The sequence below is a fragment of the Gadus chalcogrammus genome, chromosome 17 (genome assembly GCF_026213295.1).
Source record: "Gadus chalcogrammus isolate NIFS_2021 chromosome 17, NIFS_Gcha_1.0, whole genome shotgun sequence".
Taxonomy (NCBI): Eukaryota; Metazoa; Chordata; class Actinopteri; order Gadiformes; family Gadidae; genus Gadus; species Gadus chalcogrammus.
The window spans coordinates 5,259,055-5,280,874 of record NC_079428.1 but is presented as its reverse complement, the minus strand read 5'-3'; the positions used below and the strand labels follow the sequence as shown (position 1 = coordinate 5,280,874).

The 21,820-nt window shown below is 45.0% G+C and overlaps 2 protein-coding genes across 2 annotated transcripts in view; one reads left to right on the top strand and one right to left on the bottom strand.

Moving 5' to 3' along the window:
• Positions 1 to 533: 533 nt before the first annotated feature.
• Positions 534 to 19,144, bottom strand: LOC130370144 (neurocan core protein-like). Its single transcript, XM_056575841.1, has 10 exons — positions 18,176 to 19,144; positions 16,996 to 17,140; positions 16,322 to 16,913; positions 7,614 to 7,714; positions 6,997 to 7,246; positions 6,144 to 6,496; positions 5,670 to 5,779; positions 2,504 to 2,626; positions 2,298 to 2,409; positions 534 to 1,838 (listed from the first exon to the last, which is right to left on the bottom strand). Exons 5-10 carry the CDS (start codon positions 7,182 to 7,184, stop codon positions 1,771 to 1,773), a joined length of 954 nt encoding a protein of 317 aa, XP_056431816.1. The 5' UTR covers positions 7,185 to 7,246; positions 7,614 to 7,714; positions 16,322 to 16,913; positions 16,996 to 17,140; positions 18,176 to 19,144; the 3' UTR covers positions 534 to 1,770.
• fga (fibrinogen alpha chain) overlaps positions 18,876 to 21,820 on the top strand; it is a 5,139-nt gene continuing 2,194 nt past the window's right edge. The window contains exons 1-7 of the mRNA XM_056575745.1: positions 18,876 to 19,035; positions 19,544 to 19,642; positions 20,087 to 20,270; positions 20,357 to 20,502; positions 20,750 to 20,848; positions 21,066 to 21,221; positions 21,571 to 21,820. The exon at positions 21,571 to 21,820 is cut by the window's right edge and continues 444 nt beyond it. Coding sequence (XP_056431720.1) covers positions 18,979 to 19,035; positions 19,544 to 19,642; positions 20,087 to 20,270; positions 20,357 to 20,502; positions 20,750 to 20,848; positions 21,066 to 21,221; positions 21,571 to 21,820 — 991 coding nt within the window. The 5' untranslated portion in view covers positions 18,876 to 18,978. The remainder of the gene's footprint in view (positions 19,036 to 19,543; positions 19,643 to 20,086; positions 20,271 to 20,356; positions 20,503 to 20,749; positions 20,849 to 21,065; positions 21,222 to 21,570) is intronic.

Below are 21,820 nucleotides of genomic sequence, written 5' to 3'. Positions count from 1 at the left end.
TGAGTGTGAGAGGGGGTTCAGCTTAATGAACATCATAGTGTGCCCCCTGAGATGCAGTCTGCACTTGGTCACAGTGTCGTCCTTGATGTTTATTCAACTGAATGGCCCACCACTCAGCCACCACAAAGTTCAATCCAACACGTATGTGAAGTCCTGGCTGGTGAAGCACAGGGGAGCCATGAACTCCAGAACACGCCCCTGCAAGGCAGGACCTGACGTGGAGGCAGGGCCGGCGATCGGCATAGGCGAGCTAGGCGCCCGCCTAGGGCGACAAATGCGTTGGGGGCGCCCTCTGGTGGCAGTCAATTAAAATATACGACGCGAACGGAGAAGGGAGGGGGCGCGGGAGCAATCGCCAGGGCGGCCCGAAACCGTCACCGTAGCACCCCCCCCCCCCCCCCCCCCCCCCCCCCCCCCCCCGCTCGGAAGACCTCAACTTAAAGACCTGTCCGCCTAGGGCGCCGAAACGGCCAGCGCCGGCCCTGCGTGGAGGACAAGGAGGCCCTCTGGGTACTACTGGGAAAAGCATGCATACTAATACACACACATACACACATGCCATAGATAGATAGTTCTTAATCTACACATACTTTTCTTTACTGTTGAAATTTGAATAACTTGAATAAACTACAAACACATTCATTGACTGTCATTGATTGATTTAATATGACTTTAATTGATAACATAATGGAATATAGCCAGGCTAGCCTTACAGAGTCGCAACACTTTGCGTTGCGTTGTGTCGAGGTCGGTCTGATCAAAAAATTCATAGTTTACCCACCTCTAATTTGACCACTACAGCCCTGGGTAGATATAAAGACCAGACGAGAAACGGACGTTGCTTTGCTGTCCTCCTTCTTCTTAATTGAAGGAGCAGGCAGAGAAAAGCTCTCTCCTGCTGGGCTTTCATTAAAATCAAATACATCAAAATGTCACCAAAACTTGAAAGCCAACGGCAAGAATTAAATGAGAATTAAATGACCAAAATCGTGAGGACTAGGCTTGCGAGTGCGACACACACACACACATGTGGCGCTCGCGCAGTCGTAGCTCATTGGCGCCACCTAGTGATCATTATGTGCCAATGCACAGACTCTCATTCAAATGGGGTCATTTGACCCCTCTGTGGCGCTAGTAGTAAGTAAAAATGGCCCGGCGTTCCTAGTGTTAAATACACAATACACAGTGTGTTGGAATCATGTTAATGTGTATTTAAAGACATTTCAATTTGTGGAAAACATTGCGGGGGGGGGGGGGAATATAAAACAAATGTCTATTAATCAAAACTTTCGCGACCCCCCTGCAGTAACTCCGCGGACCCCCTAGGGGTCGCGGACCCCCTGTTGAAGACCTCTGCTCTAGTGTAAGCACACACTCACAGACTCACTGTTGTGTGTTCATTAGAGTGGCATATTAACAGAACACATGTTTGCCACATCGATAGCCATTAAAAGTCATGATTTAGGACAAGCTGACATCATTTTAAAGCATTTATTTATCGGGGAAACTAAACATCCGTCACCATTTAAAAAAACCAAGAATGTGTATAACATCTCGTAGCATTAGCAGTGTTAGCATACCTTTTAATATTAGAATTGTCAATATTCCTTGTAGCATGAGCCTGGTAAGCTTGGTCTGGTTAGCATTAGCAGTGTTAGCCTGCCAGGTAGCTTTAGCAGTGTGGTAAGCATTAGCAGTGAAACAGAGAAAGATTCTAGAGAGAGGAAGAGGGGTGTGATTTCATCATGGTGGTGTGTTGTCATCACAGGTTCAGATGTTATTGGCGCAGATGTAGGGGTTCAGGGACTCGCATGAGTCCTTCATCCAGACCCTCCTCCCTACGAGAACATCCATAACATCATCATCATCATCATCACTTTTTGTGTGTGCATAGCTGTGTGTCTAAGCTTTTTAACTTTCATGTACTCTAATGATTCGTGGATTCTTTGAGCTGTTCCTTAATTCTTGAAGTTAATTGCTTTGGACAAATGTCTAACTAATGTAATTTAGTTATTAGACGACAGTGTGTGAACATGTGCGTATGCCTCTGTAAAATTGGTGTGTGTGTGTCTGATTGTAAGTGTATGTGTGTGTGCGTGTGTTTTTGTGTGTGCATTTTTAATTGTGTGTGTTTATGTGAGTATGCATTTTTGCATATTTATGCATGTCTTTCTGTAAGCGTGTGTTTGTGTGTCTGTAAGGATGTGTGTGTGTGTATGCGTCTGTAAGTGTGTTTGTTTGTCTGCAATTTGTGTGTGTGTGTATGTATGTGAATGTTAGTGTGAGTGTGTGTGTACCTCTATAAAAACGAACATTCATCCCAACACAATTTCCGTTGGTTTTCATTGGGAATCGAGGGAAGTTCTCATAGTCAAACGCCGAGCCATCCGTCCACAAAAACACTATTGGCTGTAACAAAGGGATTAATACAGTTGTTATCTATCTATCTATCCAACCCCCTCTAAACAAACAATGACAGACAAACATACATACAGACACGTACCTCTATGCAGTCTTCGGCTCCTATCCAGGTGAGGGGGGCCCCACCGCTGAACTCCTGGAGGAAGCGGTTCTCTTCCTGGCTGTGGACCGATACGAGGTTACTGCCCTGGAACCTACAGTTCATCTGGGGAGAGGGAGAGAGGGAGAGAGGGAGAGAGAGAGAGAGAGAGGGAGAGAGAGAGACTTTTGTACATTTCTTGAATCATCCTCGACATTTGCAAAACAGTAAGTGCATTTCTCAAAACAATTCTTACAAATAGCAAAATACCATAGATTACCTGCAAAAGCCAGTCTCTTGATCAAAATCCTTAGTTCATCCCTCAAAAGTAAATATGTGTCAATGAACATGTCAGTGCCATCAGAATGACAAGTCCTTGTGTCATTGTGTACGGATAAGACAGTCAAATTGCTTAGTCATGTTGTCAATATAACAGTATACTCAGGAGGGACGTTCTGATGTAAACTATGGCTAAAGTTTTGAAGACAATTATTGTCAATTGTAAATTGCACGGTGCACCTAAGTGTATGAGATTGATTGCAAGGGACTGGACAAGATTCACATTTACGCTTTGACTGTTTGTACTGTAATTTGTTGACAGAGCATGTCATTGCTAAACATGTGAACATAGGACAATCTCCTTAGGGTAAACTGTACATGCATTGCTGTAGGAATTACAGTGCAGCCTTCCTACACCTCCTGACGTTCCTGTCTGTTGAGCCACAAATTCTCATTCTCACGCAGCCTCACTCCTCTTCCTCTTCTTCTTCTCTCTGGCTGTTGACCCTGTCCAATTCCTTGTCCTTCCATTGTCAGACAATGTTACATTATGTTGTGCTCCAGCTATATATATACTTGCCAGTTCATGGTTCAGGAGATGCACCTTTGAGCTATTTCAGCAAATTGGTTGATCGTTGGTTGATCTAAGGGGCGAGGTGTGCCGTGGCCAAAATACAGATGCTAATGAGATGACACGCGCACACGAGCGGATACGCAACGTGAGCTGGATGACGTAGTCCTTGCGCGACCCTTCTTTCTTTATAGGTCCATGCCCTTCTTCCCCACAACAATCATTTTTAACAATGTCGGCAAGCGGTTCACGAGTGGGTTTACGTTGGTGCGATAGTGAAGTTGAGTGTTTACTTGCAATTTGGGCAGACGACAGCATTCACGTTGTTGTTCTCCATTGTTGTTATGGCGGCGAGGACGCTTGGTGATGACGTATTTATAGTGTTATGACGTATGCATGAAGGAGCAATCGTGCCCAGGCCACGGCCTTTGGGAGCAGTGTGACCACGGGCCAGCGGGGGGAGTGGGGAGGGGGGGAATCGTGCTGAATCTTCTTGCCTAGTGTGAGTGCCCCCTAAAGGCCGATTTAGGGTCGTTTTAGACGCAGAGACGTAAGCACGTAATTTACACAAGGGACTTGTTTTAGACAAGTTTTGATTTACGGTTCCTTTAAGGTTCCTTAAGGATTGCGCGTGTTGCAAGGGGATTCTCCGCCAGAACAGTAGGGGGAGCAACGAACGAATCTGTGGGTGTGGAAGTGGAAATCGCTGGCTTGTTTATATTTATGCACTTCCAGTATTTTCGACGAGAGTAGCAGTAGCTAAGTTTAGGTTAGCTGTCTTTTTCCACACTCTGAACAACCGGAAATGTGAGACTCCTGAAAGGATGTGGTTAGCTGGCCAATCACAGTCTTTGCGAGCTGCGTAGGGCCGTAGTGTTTAAGTCGCATAGTCAGGAATTTTGGGCGACGCACTTAAGCACGTAAGGGGGGATATTTTACCGCGCAAGGGGGGGTTATGTATCTTACGTGCTTACGCGTTACGTCTAAAACAGAGCATGTATCTGCCTTAACGCCGGGATTCCACCGCACGCATTACGGCCGCGTTACGGCTGCGGCACGGAACGGCTGCAACTCTGCCCTGCTTGCATTTCCACCGGGCGCGTTACTGCAGCGCAGCGGCAGCCGTATTCACGCGAGATCACGCGATAATCCTAATGTGCTCCACTTCCACTCCCAAAACTACTGCAATAAAATACCACGCTTTGTCCTTCCGGCCATTGTCCTTAAATTACTTAAATGACTAAATGACTTACGTACATAAATTACTTCATGTTGCTGAACTTCAACAATGAGTCTCTCGTCGTCATGTTGCCGACCCTCTGAGACCCTTAGATTGATTGACTGCTGACCTGGTGCCACCGGTCATGACATAATAATGTTGATGTGAAGTTGTGATAGGCTCCATGAGCTGAGTATTGTGTTTTATTTTGAAAATTTACCAGATGCTCTATGGCTTTTACTTTTTCACTTCCTGCCCTGCTCGATCTGCTCTGTTGAAATTGAAGCGGTTCAGAAACGGCTTGCGGTAAAAATAGAAATGCTACAGAATGATAGGGCTGCGGTGCAGCGAGCCGCTCCTGGGACGCTGCTGAGACGTTCCGCATCCGCGGAACGTCTCATTGATTGAAATGGTCTCATTGATTAGAGTGGAACCTATCTGCTGCGGTGACCGCAGCCAAGACGTGCCGCAGCCGTAACGCTGCCGTAACGCGTCCGGTGGAATCGGGCCTTAACACACATTTCCCTTCTTTAGACAAAGTCAAGATTCGCCTGGTAGCAATTTACCAATTCAGGACAGATTTAGAAAAAATAAGTATAATGGAAATGTTTAGAAATATGCTTGGCATATTATGACAACTTGTTCAGCCATTTTGCATGTAAAGAATTAGACTTATGAACAAATGCCTAAATGTGGTGGGAGTGAGACTATTCAATAGAGACCCATTACAATACATTTTTATCAACATGACATAAGCAATTGATAATGAAGGAAAGAGCAGAGAATTGTACATAATTATTTGCATGAATGGACCAAAGCATTTGCAGCTTGTTCAAAGAAATGAGAAACTGCTTTTTTGATGTGCAAAAGTGACACCATGAAGTGAAGAACAGGTAGTTTTGAGAATTACAATTCTGATCTGAGAAATGTACCAAAGCGACTGAGAAAAACAGTAATACACAAAGTACCTCTGGAACGAGAGAGAGAGATCGAGAGACATTAAGACACAATTTAGCGAGAGATTCTTTAGAGAGAGATACACACAGTATCAGCTCTCAACCTCCAGGTATTAACAGGAGGTTGAGATGTGGCCCTCTGACCTGGGCTTGGATCCATCTGGTTGGTTTTTTGATGAAGTTGAAGCAACGTAGGCCATATCTCGTCCAACCAGGGGGACAGAAGTCTCCACTGAAAGGCTCATGATCGGAATCTGTTCTGACACGCACGCACACAGGCACACACACACAGGCACACACACAGGCAGAAGGCTATTTACATGTTCAGTGTGACTCTTTACATTGTGATGTGGAATATGATCAATTCCATACACAAATAGTAAAAAGGTGGAGGTGGTAACCATGTTGACAAGGTCAAGGTGGCAGTTAACAAAGTAAAGGTGAAGAAGGTAACCGTAGTAACAAGGTGGAGATTGTGGGGGTAACCATAGTAACAAGGTGGAGGATTGGGGGTAACCATGGTAGCAAGGTTGAGGTGAAGGGGGTAACCATAGTAACAAGGTGGAGGTGGAAGGAGGTAACCATGGTGAGAAGGTGGTTAGGGGTAACGCCACTCACCACATCTGGGGGGCGTGTTTCCCGGAGGTGTCCTGGTGCCGGGGATCTCCACTCCGGTGTAGATGTTCACACACCAGCAGTACCCCGTGGATGCCGAGCACTGCATTGGCGTGAAGTTGCCGCCGTCGTCACACGTCGGCACGTACGACCCGGGCCGCAAGAGGGGCTTCTCCCGCTCACTCTGGCAGCGCGTCAGGTGGGTGATATGGTGGGCCACCTCCAGGGTGTTGGTGATATGCGGGGCAACCGTAATGGTGGAGTTGAGCGCAGCCGTGTGGCCAAGCTCCACCAGCAGCAGCAGCTGGAGCAGGCCCAGTGTGATGGCTCCTCCTCTCATCCTGGCTGCTGTCAAGCTGCAGGAGGGAACACTCTACAGCTGTCAGTCTACCTGCTCAGTCTACCTGCTTAGAACGGCCATAGCCGTTCGTCAGCTATATCACAGTGTTGGGTAGTAGTAGGTTAGAAAGGTTAAATGCAGAGGTCACATTTAGTTGTGTAGTAGTATGGTACTCTATAGTACAAGGGCAGTGACAAGTGAAGAGTCTTCCGTCTGTTTTTTTTTTTTAAATATAGTCATATAGGCTATAATATAATCAAAGGCTGGTTTAGTTAGTGAGCAATGGATTACGTTAATTATGGAAAGATTTTGCTGCTCCATTCTGTCCGAAACCAAGAAGCGTTTTGTGGCGATTACTTTGGATGACCTGTTGTTCGTTTGCAACGTTTTGTTCGCTTAATAAAGTCCACTGTGATATTAAGCTAGTTGGTATCATTATTAAGCTTTTGGTTAGTACAGCACGAGGAGTAATATATTTGTATAATAGGTTATAAATGTGCCAGCTGTGATTCTCACCCAATTTCCTGTAGGTTGTGATTAAGGTGGAGGTGGTAGAAGGTCTGATGGTGCTGGTGGAGGTGGTGATGGGTCTTGTGGTTGTGCTGGTAGGTCTTGTGGTTGTGGTCGATCTGCTGGTAGTAGATTATGGTAGGTCTGGTTGTGGGTATGGTAGGTTCTGGTGGAGGCGTTCTGCTATTTATCATCAGCCACCTGAACCATGGATCTCTGACATCAAGCTGTTGTTATCCTGGGTACATCCCCGATACTGGGACGACAAGGAAAAACACACACACACACACACACACACACACACACACACACACACACACACACACACACACACACACACACACACACACACACACACACACACACACACACACACACACACACACACACACACACACACACATACAGAAGGGTTACCACCCATTATTCTGATTGGGGATTAGTCAAAGTCAAAGTCAACTTTATTGTTAGACCAATCATGCAACAAGTTACATAGAAGTCCAAAATGACGTTTCCCTTCGCTCAAAAAAGACCTCACCTTACCTGGGATTAAAAGAGGCTACCTGGTATCATAACAGACGATTAAAGCTGATCCGTGATCAGTGCGGGTGGCGGGTTCCTACCTGGTCGCGTATGGTCCTACAGAACACCATGTCGGGGTCCATGCCCTCCTGCTGGTAGAGGCTGCTCAGGGCCAGCCGGGACCTCAGCACCTTGCCGGGACCTCAACACACACACACACACACACACACACACACACACACACACACACACACACACTAGAGAATAATTACCTTTTTAGTGTGACTTCCTCTTTCGCTATGAGGTGGAAGCGTATGAGCAGTACCAAACACATTTAGTTACATTTATAAACACATTGAGTTGCATTTAATTACATTTATCAACACAGTTAGTTACATTACAAACATATTTGGCGACATTTATAACACAGTTACTACTATAAACACATTTGGTTAAATTGTTTACACTGTTAAATTTATAAACATATTGGGTTACATTTATAAGATTCAGTAACAAGTTTAACAAGTGGATTGCCGCACGGTTAGCTGGTGGCAGGCAGGCAGGTAAAGGGTAATTCATTAACGCAAAAAGGCAAGGAACACCGAGAACACAGGTGACGCAGGTGACGCAGGTAACACAGGGAACACACAGGACACAACTCACCACAAAACACAATGATCCGACAAGGAACAAAGGAAAGACAAGGGCTTAAATGCCAAACACAGGGCACGCAACAAGGAACAGCTGAAATACATTAGGGGAGGGAGCAGTGATCACACAGGAGGGAAACTTGACCGGACATGGGGAGAAACTAGACAGAGATACCAAAGTAAAACAGTATACACACCAAAACAAGACAAGGAAACAGACAGACCATGAAACATAGACCATCAGCCACGGCTTTTATAAAACAGCCATTATGACTAGATCAGTCAGTATAACTCTTTGAAAACACATTTGAAAACATTTATAACTGTTTAATTTATCACAGTAACATTTCTAACAGTATATAGTCCATGAACCAGGGCCCCAAATTTGGGCCATCGGTATCATCTGGGGAGACAAAGTCTCATACTGGTTTTTGGCAAGGTATACATCCCTAGTACTAGAACAATCATGATGGCAATGCAGAAGTCATAGCCAAATTACTTTTTTCAGCTCATGAAGTCACTAACTGCCTTAGGCTCATGGTAGGGATATTGTCGATATTCTATAATATGGTGCTTGGTATCGTTGGAAAGGGGGACCTTTTAGGCTTTACTGAATCTCATCATTTAAGCCCAGTGCTGAATCTGTCTGACCAACACAGCAACCCTGTCTCGTCAAAATTACGTTCCCATAGAACTATTCGGCATTCTCAATTACGTTTGTCATAAAACGTATTTTGTCCGTGATTACGTTTTATTGAACGTATTGCAAATACGTTCGTCCTCAGCCTATTTTTTGCCATTCATTAACCTCTAGGATTATGTTTGGTTGAAACGTATCCCAGATAGGTTAAATGTCAACGTATAGCACATTATTGTCATTAAGGCATATCTTCCTTTCAGGGAACGTTTCATTTAACGTATTTTGTCTGAAAAATGTATCTTGGCCGTGAATACGTTTTATTGAACATATCGCAAATACGTTCGTTGTCAGCCTATTGTTTTGCCATTTATTAACCTCTAGGATTAGTATCCCAGATAGGTTAAATGTCAACGTATAGCACATTATTGTCATTAAGGCATATCTCCCTTTCAGGGAACGTTTCATTTAACGTATTTTGTCTGAAGAACGTATCTTGGCTGTGGATACGTGTTATTGAACATATCGCAAATACGTTCGTTGTCAACCTATTTTTTGCCATTAATTTACCTCTAGGATTATGTTTGGTTGAAACGTATTCCAAATATGTTAAATGTCAACGTATAGCACATTATTGTCATTAAGGCATATTTCCCTTTCGGGAAACGTTTCATTTAACGTTATTTTGTCCCTGATTACGTCTTATTGAACATATTGCAAATAGGTTCGTTCTCAACATTTTTGTTGTTATTTATTTAAGCTACCTCTTGGATTACAGGCTACATTTAATTGAAACGTATCCTTAATAGGCTACGTTAAATTTCGATAACACATTATTGTCAGCATATAGGCATAGGTCTACCTCTCGGGGAAGCGTACGTTTGATTGTAATGTTAATAGTCCAACGTTATATCAACATGTCACAAGAGGAGAAATTAGCTGCTGACGGGGTAACTGTAGGAGCGGGGGTTGCTTTGTCGATTTCTTTATCTAGGGCTATAGCTGTGGTCAAAGCGGGAAGTGTGCGTTGTCTGGGCGGCTGCCTGAACTGAGCTGCAGGAAATTATGTTCACACGTTTCTTCATTCATTCATGAAGGCTATACCGGTGAACGGTGACGTCAGACTCACGCCCACCTACAAACCAATCAATGTCCAGTATCAGCCTGTCCTCTCGGAAAATACGACCACGTAGGTGGTTTGTTCCGCCACAGATTACGACCCATTGGAATTTATCCAAAACGAGCGAACGAGGCCCTCTACATGTGCGGGGAACCCTTTCTCATCAAAATTACGTTCCCAGAGAACTATTCGGCATTCTCAATTACATTTGTCTAAAAAACGTTTTTTGTCCGTGATTACGTTTTATTGAACATATTGTAATGACCTCGCCGGTGACATAACGATGTCGAGTCATTAGTAATTGAAGGAACTTTTAATGGACCAAAACCAGGTCACTGAAACCCGTAACCAACGGCAGAAATCCCACCCAAAACAAACCCCGGTTACCCCGGCAACCCCCAACACGGTCTCACTCACGTGCAGGCCCCCACCCTCGTGTTCTTCCAAGGCCCTCCCCCAGCTGACCTAATGATTCGCCCCCACACACACACACACAAGCACACACAAGCACACACACGCACGCACAGACACACAGACACAGACACACACACACGCACACACGCACACGGTGCATTTCGCTGCTAAAACAACAACAAAAAAATATTCCCTCAAATAGTATTACTTTCAAAACGTTGGCCAAAATGGCCAATAATATCATTTTTTATTTGGGATGCTTCTAGGACATTTTGGGTGGATTTTGAACGGTATGTGGGGGGCACGTTTTTTGCAGGACCTGGCAACCCTGCGCTGTTGCCCGAGATCTGGATCCACCCCGGCGTGACCTTTTGACCCCAGACTTCTGGGGGAATAGCTGAATCAATTCATTAGTCAATCAGAAGCATGTAAATATCTTCACGGTGGCGTAAGAGGACGAACAAGGTGTCCTTCAACATCTACGCTTCCAGGCGATTGCAACGGTGCCACACATGAGCATATTCGAACATGTTTAATGGTAGTAATTAGCTGTCGAAATTGGAGGCCTTAATCAATACTGAGCAGCTATTGATTTGCTTCCCGATAAAGATTAGTCACAAATGACATGTTATTTAGCATCTACACGTTGAGCTGAGTCCAATGACACCAAGAACGACACTCTAGCTAATGGTAACATGTATTTTACATGGTACACCTAGGTCTAGGACATGATCTCGGTGTAGCAAGAGGCCGAGCTTGATCTCATTGGACTCAGCTTAACGTGTAGATGCTAATTAACATGTAATTTGTCAAAAATCTCCATCGGGAAGCAAATCTATAGCTGGTCATTATTGATAAAGGCCTCCAAAATCGACAGCTAATTACTACCCCGAAACATATTCAAATATGATCATGTGTGGCACTGTTGCAATCGTCTCGAAACGTAGATGTCAAAGGACACCTTGTTTGCTTCTGTTGCACCACCGGGAAGATATTTTCATACTTCTAATGGATTGATTCATATTTTAAGGTTCTCAGAGTGAGACTTTAAGTTGCTGCAGCAGAAGTGTTGAGACGAAAGATGATATCAAGAGATTTATAGAATATTCCCATTCACATTATGATTCTTCGTCGTAACATCCGACCAAACATCCTTTACATTCACAGAGCGAAGATTATGAAAGTCCAGGCTCAGCAAGTGCTCCATCTCGTTGCACCTGCACCCAGCGGCTCGCTTGCAAGATTTTGGCCTGAAGTTCTTCCCAGACCTACACCCTAGCCATCCAACATGCATATCTGAGAATCAGGCCTCTCTTTAATAATGACAAAAAGTTATGAGAGAAACACACATTAACTTTTTGTTATTTCATAAGCGGCGTGGTGCCGGCTCCTTTTGACCTTTTGACCCCCGACTTCAAAAACGTGGCCACAGGCCAGCTGTGTCTACACACCTTTAGCCACGAATGTACACCTCCATCCCACAAAAAATGGGGACTAGAAACTAACCTCTGTCTTATGTACATTTACTGTACTGTTGGAGGTCACGCCCCTTTGCCGACCTTTTCGAGATAGCTAGGGATGCTAAAATGTTTACACACATTTCCCGGGGGCCCGTGAACGACATATCCGAGATTTGGAGTTCTAGCCCTTAGAGAAAAAAAGTTTTCCCAAATGGAGTGTCATTTGGACAAAGCCCCTCAGAAGTGTAGCCTGCAAGACCTAATGGTTCAGAATGTGGTGGAAAAACAGTTTTTGAGATAGGAAGGTCCTACCGCCCTGAAATTTTAATACCTTATTCTAGGGCCTAACTGGGACTTCCGCACCGAAACTTGGCCCGGTCGGACCCCGAGGGCAGGAAGGGGGGGCCCTTCCTGCCCGAAACTTGGCCCGGTCAGACCCCGAGGGCAGGCCCCCCCTTCCTGCCCTCGGGGTCTGACCGGGCCAAGTTTCGGTGTGGAGGTCCCAGTCAGGCCCTAGAATAAGGTATTACAATTTCAGGGCGGTAGGACCTTCCTATCTCAAAAACTGTTTTTCCACCACATTCTGAACCATTAGGTCTTGCAGGCTACACTTCTGAGGGGCTTTGTCCAAATGACACTCCATTTGGGAAAACTTTTTTTCTCTAAGGGCTAGAACTCCAAATCTCGGATATGTCGTTCACGGGCCCCCGGGAAATGTGTGTAAACATTTTAGCATCCCTAGCTATCTCGAAAAGGTCGGCAAAGGGGCGTGACCTCCAACAGTACAGTAAATGTACATAAGACAGAGGTTAGTTTCTAGTCCCCATTTTTTGTGGGATGGAGGTGTACATTCGTGGCTAAAGGTGTGTAGACACAGCTGGCCTGTGGCCACGTTTTTGAAGTCGGGGGTCAAAAGGTCAAAAGGAGCCGGCACCACGCCGCTTATGAAATAACAAAAAGTTAATGTGTGTTTCTCTCATAACTTTTTGTCATTATTAAAGAGAGGCCTGATTCTCAGATATGCATGTTGGATGGCTAGGGTGTAGGTCTGGGAAGAACTTCAGGCCAAAATCTTGCAAGCGAGCCGCTGGGTGAGTTGCAACGAGATGGAGCACTTGCTGAGTCATTTCCTGTAGTGCTGGAGCCACAGGTTGAAGCGTATGCGTCCTTTGAGACCCCCTTTGATATATAAGAGACGCTATACAGCTTACTTAAATGTTGTCGACTCAGTCACCTATTGCATCACTTCCTTTAGGGCTTCGGCCTCCTAATTGATCATTGTAGTAGGCTATAATTGAATGCCCTCTTTCATATATATACCTCCACCACTGGGACGTGGCAACAATTCTCCAAATCCATATGGGGAGGGGGGGGATGCTTGTGGACAGTAGGGGTTTACCCTAGACATAAATAGGAAGTAAAATCAGGAGAAGGAATGACCTCTCACAAATATTTATTGAATAAATTGTTTCAAATAACCCTCCCTCGTTAAATCAATGAGCTTGGTGTTTTGCTTTCAAAAAAAAGTTATAGAAGAAGTCTAAACTGCAGAAAATAAACACATCCAAGCTGCCTTTTAAGGATACCTTGGAATAACTGTCTATTTTTCAACCATCGGACCCTAGTTTACGACAAAAACAACCCAATTGACGGCAGCTCCTTTGCCGCGTGGTTTTTAGAGTTATTAGAGGGGGCGGTCGATAGCAACCACCATAGCAACCATGACGGTCAAGTGACTGGATCCAGCCCCGTTGAAAAAAATAGAATACCTCCCTACACACTCAGTAGTAGATTAATGATATTTAAATTATTATTATGACCATGAAGTCTTTATTTGCATGGGTTTACATTTCGTTGTGTAGCATGGAAAAATCGGAGAAACACTCCCATTCAGAATGCATTGGTTTACACTTCGTTCTTTGGAGCACGGTTATTTTTATTGATTTATTTATTTTCCGTTTTTGAGGAGTTGAGGATTTTTCTGCAATAATCCAAAATCCAATGGAAAACCCGTTGGCTTTTTGTCAAAGGAACCGAGGGCGACGCTCACTTCCGGGTTTGCCAACATACGTCATCCCTCTCCACTCTATACTGTAAAAACACATGTTCAAGTTGAATGATAATGCATGAATTTATTCTTTATTCTGCCATAGTAACACGGTAAATAAATGGCAAAAATAGGCTGAGAACGAATTCGTATTTACGATATTGTAGCGACCCTGGGACAATTAAATTGTTTGTGTGTTATGTGTTGCATTGTATTTCGTTGTCCGTTATGCCAGTTGTTCTGTGTGCATGTATTGTAATGTTCTTCTTGTCAATCAGTGTGAGGGCGAATCATTAGGTCAGCTGGGGGAGGGCCTTGGAAGAACACGAGGGTGGGGGCCTGCACGTGAGTGAGACCGTGTTGGGGGTTGCCGGGGTAACCGGGGTTTGTTTTGGGTGGGATTTCTGCCGTTGGTTACGGGTTTCAGTGACCTGGTTTTGGTCCATTAAAAGTTCCTTCAATTACTAATGACTCGACATCGTTATGTCACCGGCGAGGTCATTACAATATGTTCAATAAAACGTAATCACGGACAAAAAACGTTTTTTAGACAAATGTAATTGAGAATGCCGAATAGTTCTCTGGGAACGTAATTTTGATGAGAAAGGGTTCCCCGCACATGTAGAGGGCCTCGTTCGCTCGTTTTGGATAAATTCCAATGGGTCGTAATCTTTGGCGGAACAAACCAACGTGGTCGTATTTTCCGAGAGGACAGGCTGATACTGGACATTGATTGGTTTGTAGGTGGGCGTGAGTCTGACGTCACCGTTCACCGGTATAGCCTTCATGAATGAATGAAGAAACGTGTGAACATAATTTCCTGCAGCTCAGTTCAGGCAGCCGCCCAGACAACGCACACTTCCCGCTTTGACCACAGCTATAGCCCTAGATAAAGAAATCGACAAAGCAACCCCCGCTCCTACAGTTACCCCGTCAGCAGCTAATTTCTCCTCTTGTGACATGTTGATATAACGTTGGACTATTAACATTACAATCAAACGTACGCTTCCCCGAGAGGTAGACCTATGCCTATATGCTGACAATAATGTGTTATCGAAATTTAACGTAGCCTATTAAGGATACGTTTCAATTAAATGTAGCCTGTAATCCAAGAGGTAGCTTAAATAAATAACAACAAAAATGTTGAGAACGAACCTATTTGCAATATGTTCAATAAGACGTAATCTGGGACAAAATAACGTTAAATGAAACGTTTCCCGAAAGGGAAATATGCCTTAATGACAATAATGTGCTATACGTTGACATTTAACATATTTGGAATACGTTTCAACCAAACATAATCCTAGAGGTAAATGAATGGCAAAAAATAGGTTGACAACGAACGTATTTGCGATATGTTCAATAACACGTATCCACAGCCAAGATACGTTCTTCAGACAAAATACGTTAAATGAAACGTTCCCTGAAAGGGAGATATGCCTTAATGACAATAATGTGCTATACGTTGACATTTAACCTATCTGGGATACTAATCCTAGAGGTTAATAAATGGCAAAACAATAGGCTGACAACGAACGTATTTGCGATATGTTCAATAAAACGTATTCACGGCCAAGATACATTTTTCAGACAAAATACGTTAAATGAAACGTTCCCTGAAAGGAAGATATGCCTTAATGACAATAATGTGCTATACGTTGACATTTAACCTATCTGGGATACGTTTCAACCAAACATAATCCTAGAGGTTAATGAATGGCAAAAAATAGGCTGAGGACGAACGTATTTGCAATACGTTCAATAAAACGTAATCACGGACAAAATACGTTTTATGACAAACGTAATTGAGAATGCCGAATAGTTCTATGGGAACGTAATTTTGACGAGACAGGGTTGAACACAGAGGTCACATGACTTCTTTACACCAGAAATAACACACATTTTCTCACAATATCCTCCTAAACTGTATGCTTTCTTTTATCCCTGTAACATGAAAGAACACCAGGGAGACAAAACTCAACAACTTCAATACTCAAGGCACTCAGGAAAATGTACAATGTACCAATACTATTTATTCGGTAGAGAGCCTTAAATTAGACGTCTTCAAAATAGAATGGAGCCAATAAAATGGACAAATAGAATACCGTATTAGTCCAGGGTCAAATGGCCTATTTATTCATGTACAGTTGCAATAAAAAGTAATTGTTTCAATAGTGTTGTCAACATAACATTTGTAAGTGGTTTTTGGATTAAATATTTTTGATGTGGAAATGTTGATGAGCACAGAATGCACTGAGCATACATTTTAACTAATATATCAAAAGGTCTTTTTTTCAAAAGGACATTTTGTTAAACCACTTGTAAGTGGTTTAACAAAATGTTTCTATCATGTATTGATATTCACCCACTTTCAGTAAGAAAGTAGCTCATGCACGGAATGTTAAGATAAAAGAGGTTTAGGGTTAGGTTAAGATGAGGTCAGTTAGGTGAGGGTCAGAGTGGAGCAAAAGGTTATCGTACCGTGGACTGTTATATTGACCATGTTGCTGTGTTGGCCAGTAGCAGACCGGCACCAGTAGGTGGCGGTGTCGTACTTCTTGGTGAAGTTGAGATGAGAGAGTCCCGGGCTGGGGCTGCCCCAGTTGTCTACGCAGCTCACAGTCACATTTTGTCCCTCCATCACAGGAAGGACTGGACTCTCAAGGATCACATGACCACCTGGAACACACAGCACACTAATAGTACACCTCATAGCATCTAAACCATTGGATAATAAGTATGGCCTGTTTAGTGATGATGGTACTTTCATGGGAACTGATGCGTATGCATCATGTATACTGGCGGATGCGTGTAGTAATTGAAACAGTGGTGCTAGTGGCTGTAGTCATTTGAACAGTGGTGTTGATGGGATGTTGGCATGGGAACAGTGGTGCTGATGAGTGCAGCGATGGGAACAGTGGTGATGATGGTCGTGTGACCTGTGACATTGATGTGAGGGCAGAACTGCTTTCTCCCTGGGAGGACTGACACCAGTACAGGCCGCTGTCAGTTGGTGGAAGATGATTCCCCCCAGTGACTCCCACACCAAGACAAACCTCCGCTTAGCAAAGGGCTGCAGACCCAGAACAGCATCAACATCATGATCAGGTGATCGTGAATGCATGATCCATTATCGTCATCGCCATGAACACAACCTTTCGTGAGTAAATCTCCAGACGATCCACGTGGAAGATCCTTCGGGACTGTCTGCTGGATCGCATCCCAGAGACAAAGATTCATACTTGAACACCTGCCCTCCACTGGGAGAGACAGTCAGAGAGACCGGGCCAGAGACATAGCCTTGGACAGACAGAGAGAGAGAGAGGGAGACAGTCAGAGAGACCGGGCGAGAGACATAGACTGGGACAGACAGAGAGAGAGAGAGAGAGAGGGAGACAGTCAGAGAGACCGGGCGAGAGACATAGACTGGGACACTAAGAGAGAGAGAGAGAGGGAGACAGTCAGGGTTCCGGGCGAGAGACAAAGAAGAGAGAGAGAGACAGTCAGGGAGACCCGGCGAGAGACAAAGGAGAGAGAGAGACAGTCAGGGAGACCCGGCGAGAGACACAGACTTGGACACAGAGAGGGAGAGAGAGACAGGCCAGACAGGACATGAGAAACAATCAGAACCTGTTTATAGAAACAGTGTGAACATCTCTGGTTATAGAAACAGAACCCAGCCTAACAGTCAGAGCACAGCATGGCTGTAACAACAGAAAACATCCTGACTATAGAAAAAGCCAGGGCAGAACCTGGCTATACAAACAGCCAGGGCACAACCCTGCTATAGAAGCAGTCAGAGCACATCCTGGTTTTAGAAACAGTCATAACTTGTGTTGATAGGTATTTATGGTAAGTCTTTGGTGAGGCGAGCAGAAGAACCAACAGCAGAACTGAAACTACAGCAGCAAAACCAAGAGATAGTGGTAAGTTATATAACCCTCATCCTTTAACTCTGTAACGTTTAACTTAATAACATTTAACTCTCTAACCCTTAAGATATTTAATTTCTAAACTCTTACCTTTGTCCCTCTAACCAGTAACTCTCTAACCCTTTAACTCTTTATTTCCTAAACTCTATAACCTTTTAAATCTCAAACTTGTCCCCTCTGTCCTTTACCTCTCTTTCCTTTAACTCTATACCCCTTGATTCTCAAACCTTTAACTCTCAAACCTTTAAGTCTCAAACCTCTAACCCTTTTAACATTAAAGGTTCTTTCCCTTTAAACCTATAACCTTAACGCTAGACCTAACCCTCTTAATCTCCTTTAACCCTAACACATTGTTTAAGTGTTTCAGAGGGACCGTATAGGACAGACTTCGAGCTGGACTCACCGTGAAGAGCAGACATCCTGTGTTTGACGGATTGTACATGGTTCAAGAGATGAATGTGATGGTGCTAACCACAGAATCTCACTTCCCTGCCTGCTCTACTTACCTTTTAACCACGTACCCCCTTGGTAACAGGCCACCATGAAGACTATCTGTATAACACACGCTTCCTGTTTCCAGTTCGGAAAATAGCAGTTGAAAATTGAAACTTAAACTTAAACTTAGTGACATCATCATAACACTGACCGACCCGCTGCCGGGACCCCTGCAAAATCAGTACTGCAGGGTCCTTACCAGAAGAGAACTGTTTTTGTACTAAGCAGTTCCCAGTATAACCAGTAGAAGACTGTGGTTGTACCGGACAGCTCCTATTATAACCAGTAGAAGACTGGGCAGCTCCCACTATAATCAGTAGAAGACTGGTTGTAATGGGCAGCTCCCACTATAATCAGTAGAAGACTGGTTGTAATGGACGGCCCCATGTCTAACCAGTAGAAGATTGTAATGGTTCTTGTCAGCTCCCAGTATAACCAGTAGAACGTGTTATTGTTGTGCTTGTGGTGCTGACTCATCTTGTGTTGTCAGTGTCTGATTTCCCGTCAGGGCCGCCTGTTCAGAGGGATGAAGTTCGGCCTGTGAGCAAACCGATCAATAGGAACAGCTCGATCAATAGAGCGAGAGAGAGAGATGGTTAACCAAACTCTGAGTCAGTGTTTGCGGTGAGTCAGAATTCAGAGGTTAAAGGAGCTGAACGGAGCCGAGAGCGCACTCACCAATTCCACTGAGGAGGGAAACAAGACAAGAGAATGAGGCTACAGATTGTTATTTTACTGCTCACAGGCCTGGTGTGCCGTTCAGCCCAGGTGAGTAAAAGCCCCTCTTAACACTGATATACTCCGTAACATTATAATACTACAGAATACATCCAGGGGTACAACATGATATCAACTACAAAATAATCAAACCTAATAAATGATTATTTGAATCTTTAATTACTTGAATCTTTAATATCCAGAAACGCACAAAAATAATTACTCTATTGAAAAATAGCTCAACAAATAACTCAAAGTAAAGTTGAATTGTATTTGCATTCAACTTGTAGGACTATGTTCTTCTGTCGGTGACAGAAGAACATTTTGTCAGAGCTTTTATTTTGAAAGCACCAAGTCTAAAATTTCCATTGAGACGTTAAGCAGAAACCTTCATCTGACAGAAATGGCTAAAGCTTCAATAGAGTTTGGTTTTGATAGTGGCTCGCCGAACTCTTAAAATCCACCTCTCAGCAGACAATGTTATCTTACTAGCTGAATGTGACAAATTAATGTTGTTGAAGTGATCTCTTTGCTTTCTGACATCTCGCCCCCCCCCCAGGATATAGACCCCAGAGGCCCAAGACCTGTGGAGGCTGGCTATTCGGCTGATAAATGTGCTTCTCAGAAGGAGTGGGGCTTCTGCTCTGATGAAGACTGGGTACATACACACCCAAACACACACACACACACACACACACACACACACACACACACACACACACACACACACACACACACACACACACACACACACACACACACACACACACACACACACACACACACACACCCAGACACACACACACACACACACACACACACACACACACACACACACACACACACACACACACACACACACACACACACACACACACACACACACACACACACACACACACACACACACACACACACACACACCCCCCAGCCACTTGCTCAAACTTACATTTTCCTGTCCTCTTTTCTCCTTTCTCCTCTCACCTCTTGTCTCTTCGCTCCTCTTTTTGTTCTCCCCCCTTCTCTCATCATCTCCTCCACTTTCTTCTCCTCTCCTACTCTCTTTTCTCCTCGTCTCCCAACCTCTCTCCTCTCTCCCCAGGGCGTCAAGTGTCCGTCTGGCTGCAAAATCCTGGGTCTGATGGACAAACACGACCACGACATGATGAAGAAGATCGACCGCATCCGCACGCTGCTGGAGAAGCACCAGGCGCAGTCCAGCTCCACCGACCGCATCACCAAGCAGACCTACGACTACATCAAGGAAGGACTGACCTCCACCTCTGGTCAGCAGCTGCTCACACTCCTTCCTCCCTCGCCTTCTCCCCCCTCTCCCTCCCTCATGCTTTCTGTCTTCTCCCTCCCACACCAGGAGGTGACAGCAGCTACTTCGATTTGTCCCAGACGCTGAGGCGGCGCATCGTGGACATGAAGGTCAAGATCGACCGGCAGCTGATACGAATGTCCACCATGAAGAACCAGATCAGGGCCCAGGTCACTGACATCCAGAGGATGGAGGTGAGCGCCATCTGCTGGCAGGCCTACTTCCCTCCTAGCCGGCCCTGGAGGAGGATTTTCCTTCCCTAGGCTTCTTCCCTCTGGGTTCGGTTAGAGACGGGCGTGGTCTTATCATGTGGCCTGTGAAGCCCTTTGAGAGTCAAGCTGTTGAGAGCCACAGGCATACAAGCTCGTCAAAATACTCTCTCTCTCTCTCTCTCTCTCTCTCTCTCTCTCTCTCTCTCTCTCTCTCTCTCTCTCTCTCCAGGTGGATATAGACATGAAGCTGCGTGCATGCAAAGGTTCTTGTAAGACCTACACAGAGTTCTCGGTGGATCGGGCGAGCTACGTGACGCTGGACAAACAGGTGAGACCTCACTCAACCAGCTATCTCACTCACTCACCGCCAAGTGAAGTAACTTACGAGTTAGCTAACCGACGGACCGGCCCGACTCACCCACCAACCACCAAGCTAGCTGCCTGTTTGTCGGTCTGTCCACCTGTTCCCGCCTGTCGGTCTGTCCGACCCGTCTCTCTCCGTTCACCGGCGTGTGTATGTGTGTGTGTGTGTGTGTGCTCCGCAGATGGACCAGCTGGACACGGATGCCTCCGAGAGCAGGGGTCCGTCCCGGCCGCTGTCCGTCATGAAGAGCCGGGCGCTGAAGGAACTGACGCCGGTGGACGAGAAGTACAAGTCCAACCCGGCCGGCGGCGAGCAGACCAGGACCTTGTTCTCGGAGGTCAGCACCCTCAACTCCTGCTTCTGACATGCTAATAATAATGTAGAATGATACAGAATGAAATATCCACAGAGGTCATAATATAGAAGTAGTATATAGAAGTGGTGGCAGTATTAGTATTAGCAGTAGTAGTAGTAGTAGTAGTAGTAGTAACAGTAGTAGCAGTAGTAATAGTTGTAGTAGTATGGGTAATAGTATTAGAAATAGTGTCGGTAGTAAAATAGTAGAAGTAGAAGTAGGAGTAGTAGAGTACATTCAGGTCCAAACCATAAAGCACATAGTATTAGTAGTAGAATGTGACTAGTAGCAGTAGTACTGCTAGTTGTAATGGTAATATGTTGTTCTTCAGGTCCAAGCCATGCAGCTGACCCTGGAGACGGAGGGGTCCTTAACTTCCCCAGCAACCGTATCGAAGGTCCCAGGTACATCCTCCTCCTCCTCCGGCTCCTCCTCCTCCTCCACCTCCTCCTCCTCCTCCTCCTCAGGCACAGGCAGTAAGGGCATCACTGAGATAAGCGGAGGGACGGGCGCGTACTCCACCTCCACCAGCTCCTGCACCAGGAGCATCCGCATGGTGGTGACGCACACGCCCACAGGGC

What these genes read in the sequence shown, in the direction of transcription:
- LOC130370144 (XM_056575841.1), bottom strand. Translation starts at nt 7,184, where the DNA reads ATGATAAATAGCAGAACGCCTCCACCAGAACCTACCATACCCACAACC. An exon ending in AAACACGCCCCCCAGATGTG is followed by an intron (nt 5,780 to 6,143) that starts GTGAGTGGCGTT and finishes GTGTCAGAACAG; the next exon opens with ATTCCGATCATGAGCCTTTC. An exon ending in GAGCCGAAGACTGCATAGAG is followed by an intron (nt 2,410 to 2,503) that starts GTACGTGTCTGT and finishes CCTTTGTTACAG; the next exon opens with CCAATAGTGTTTTTGTGGAC.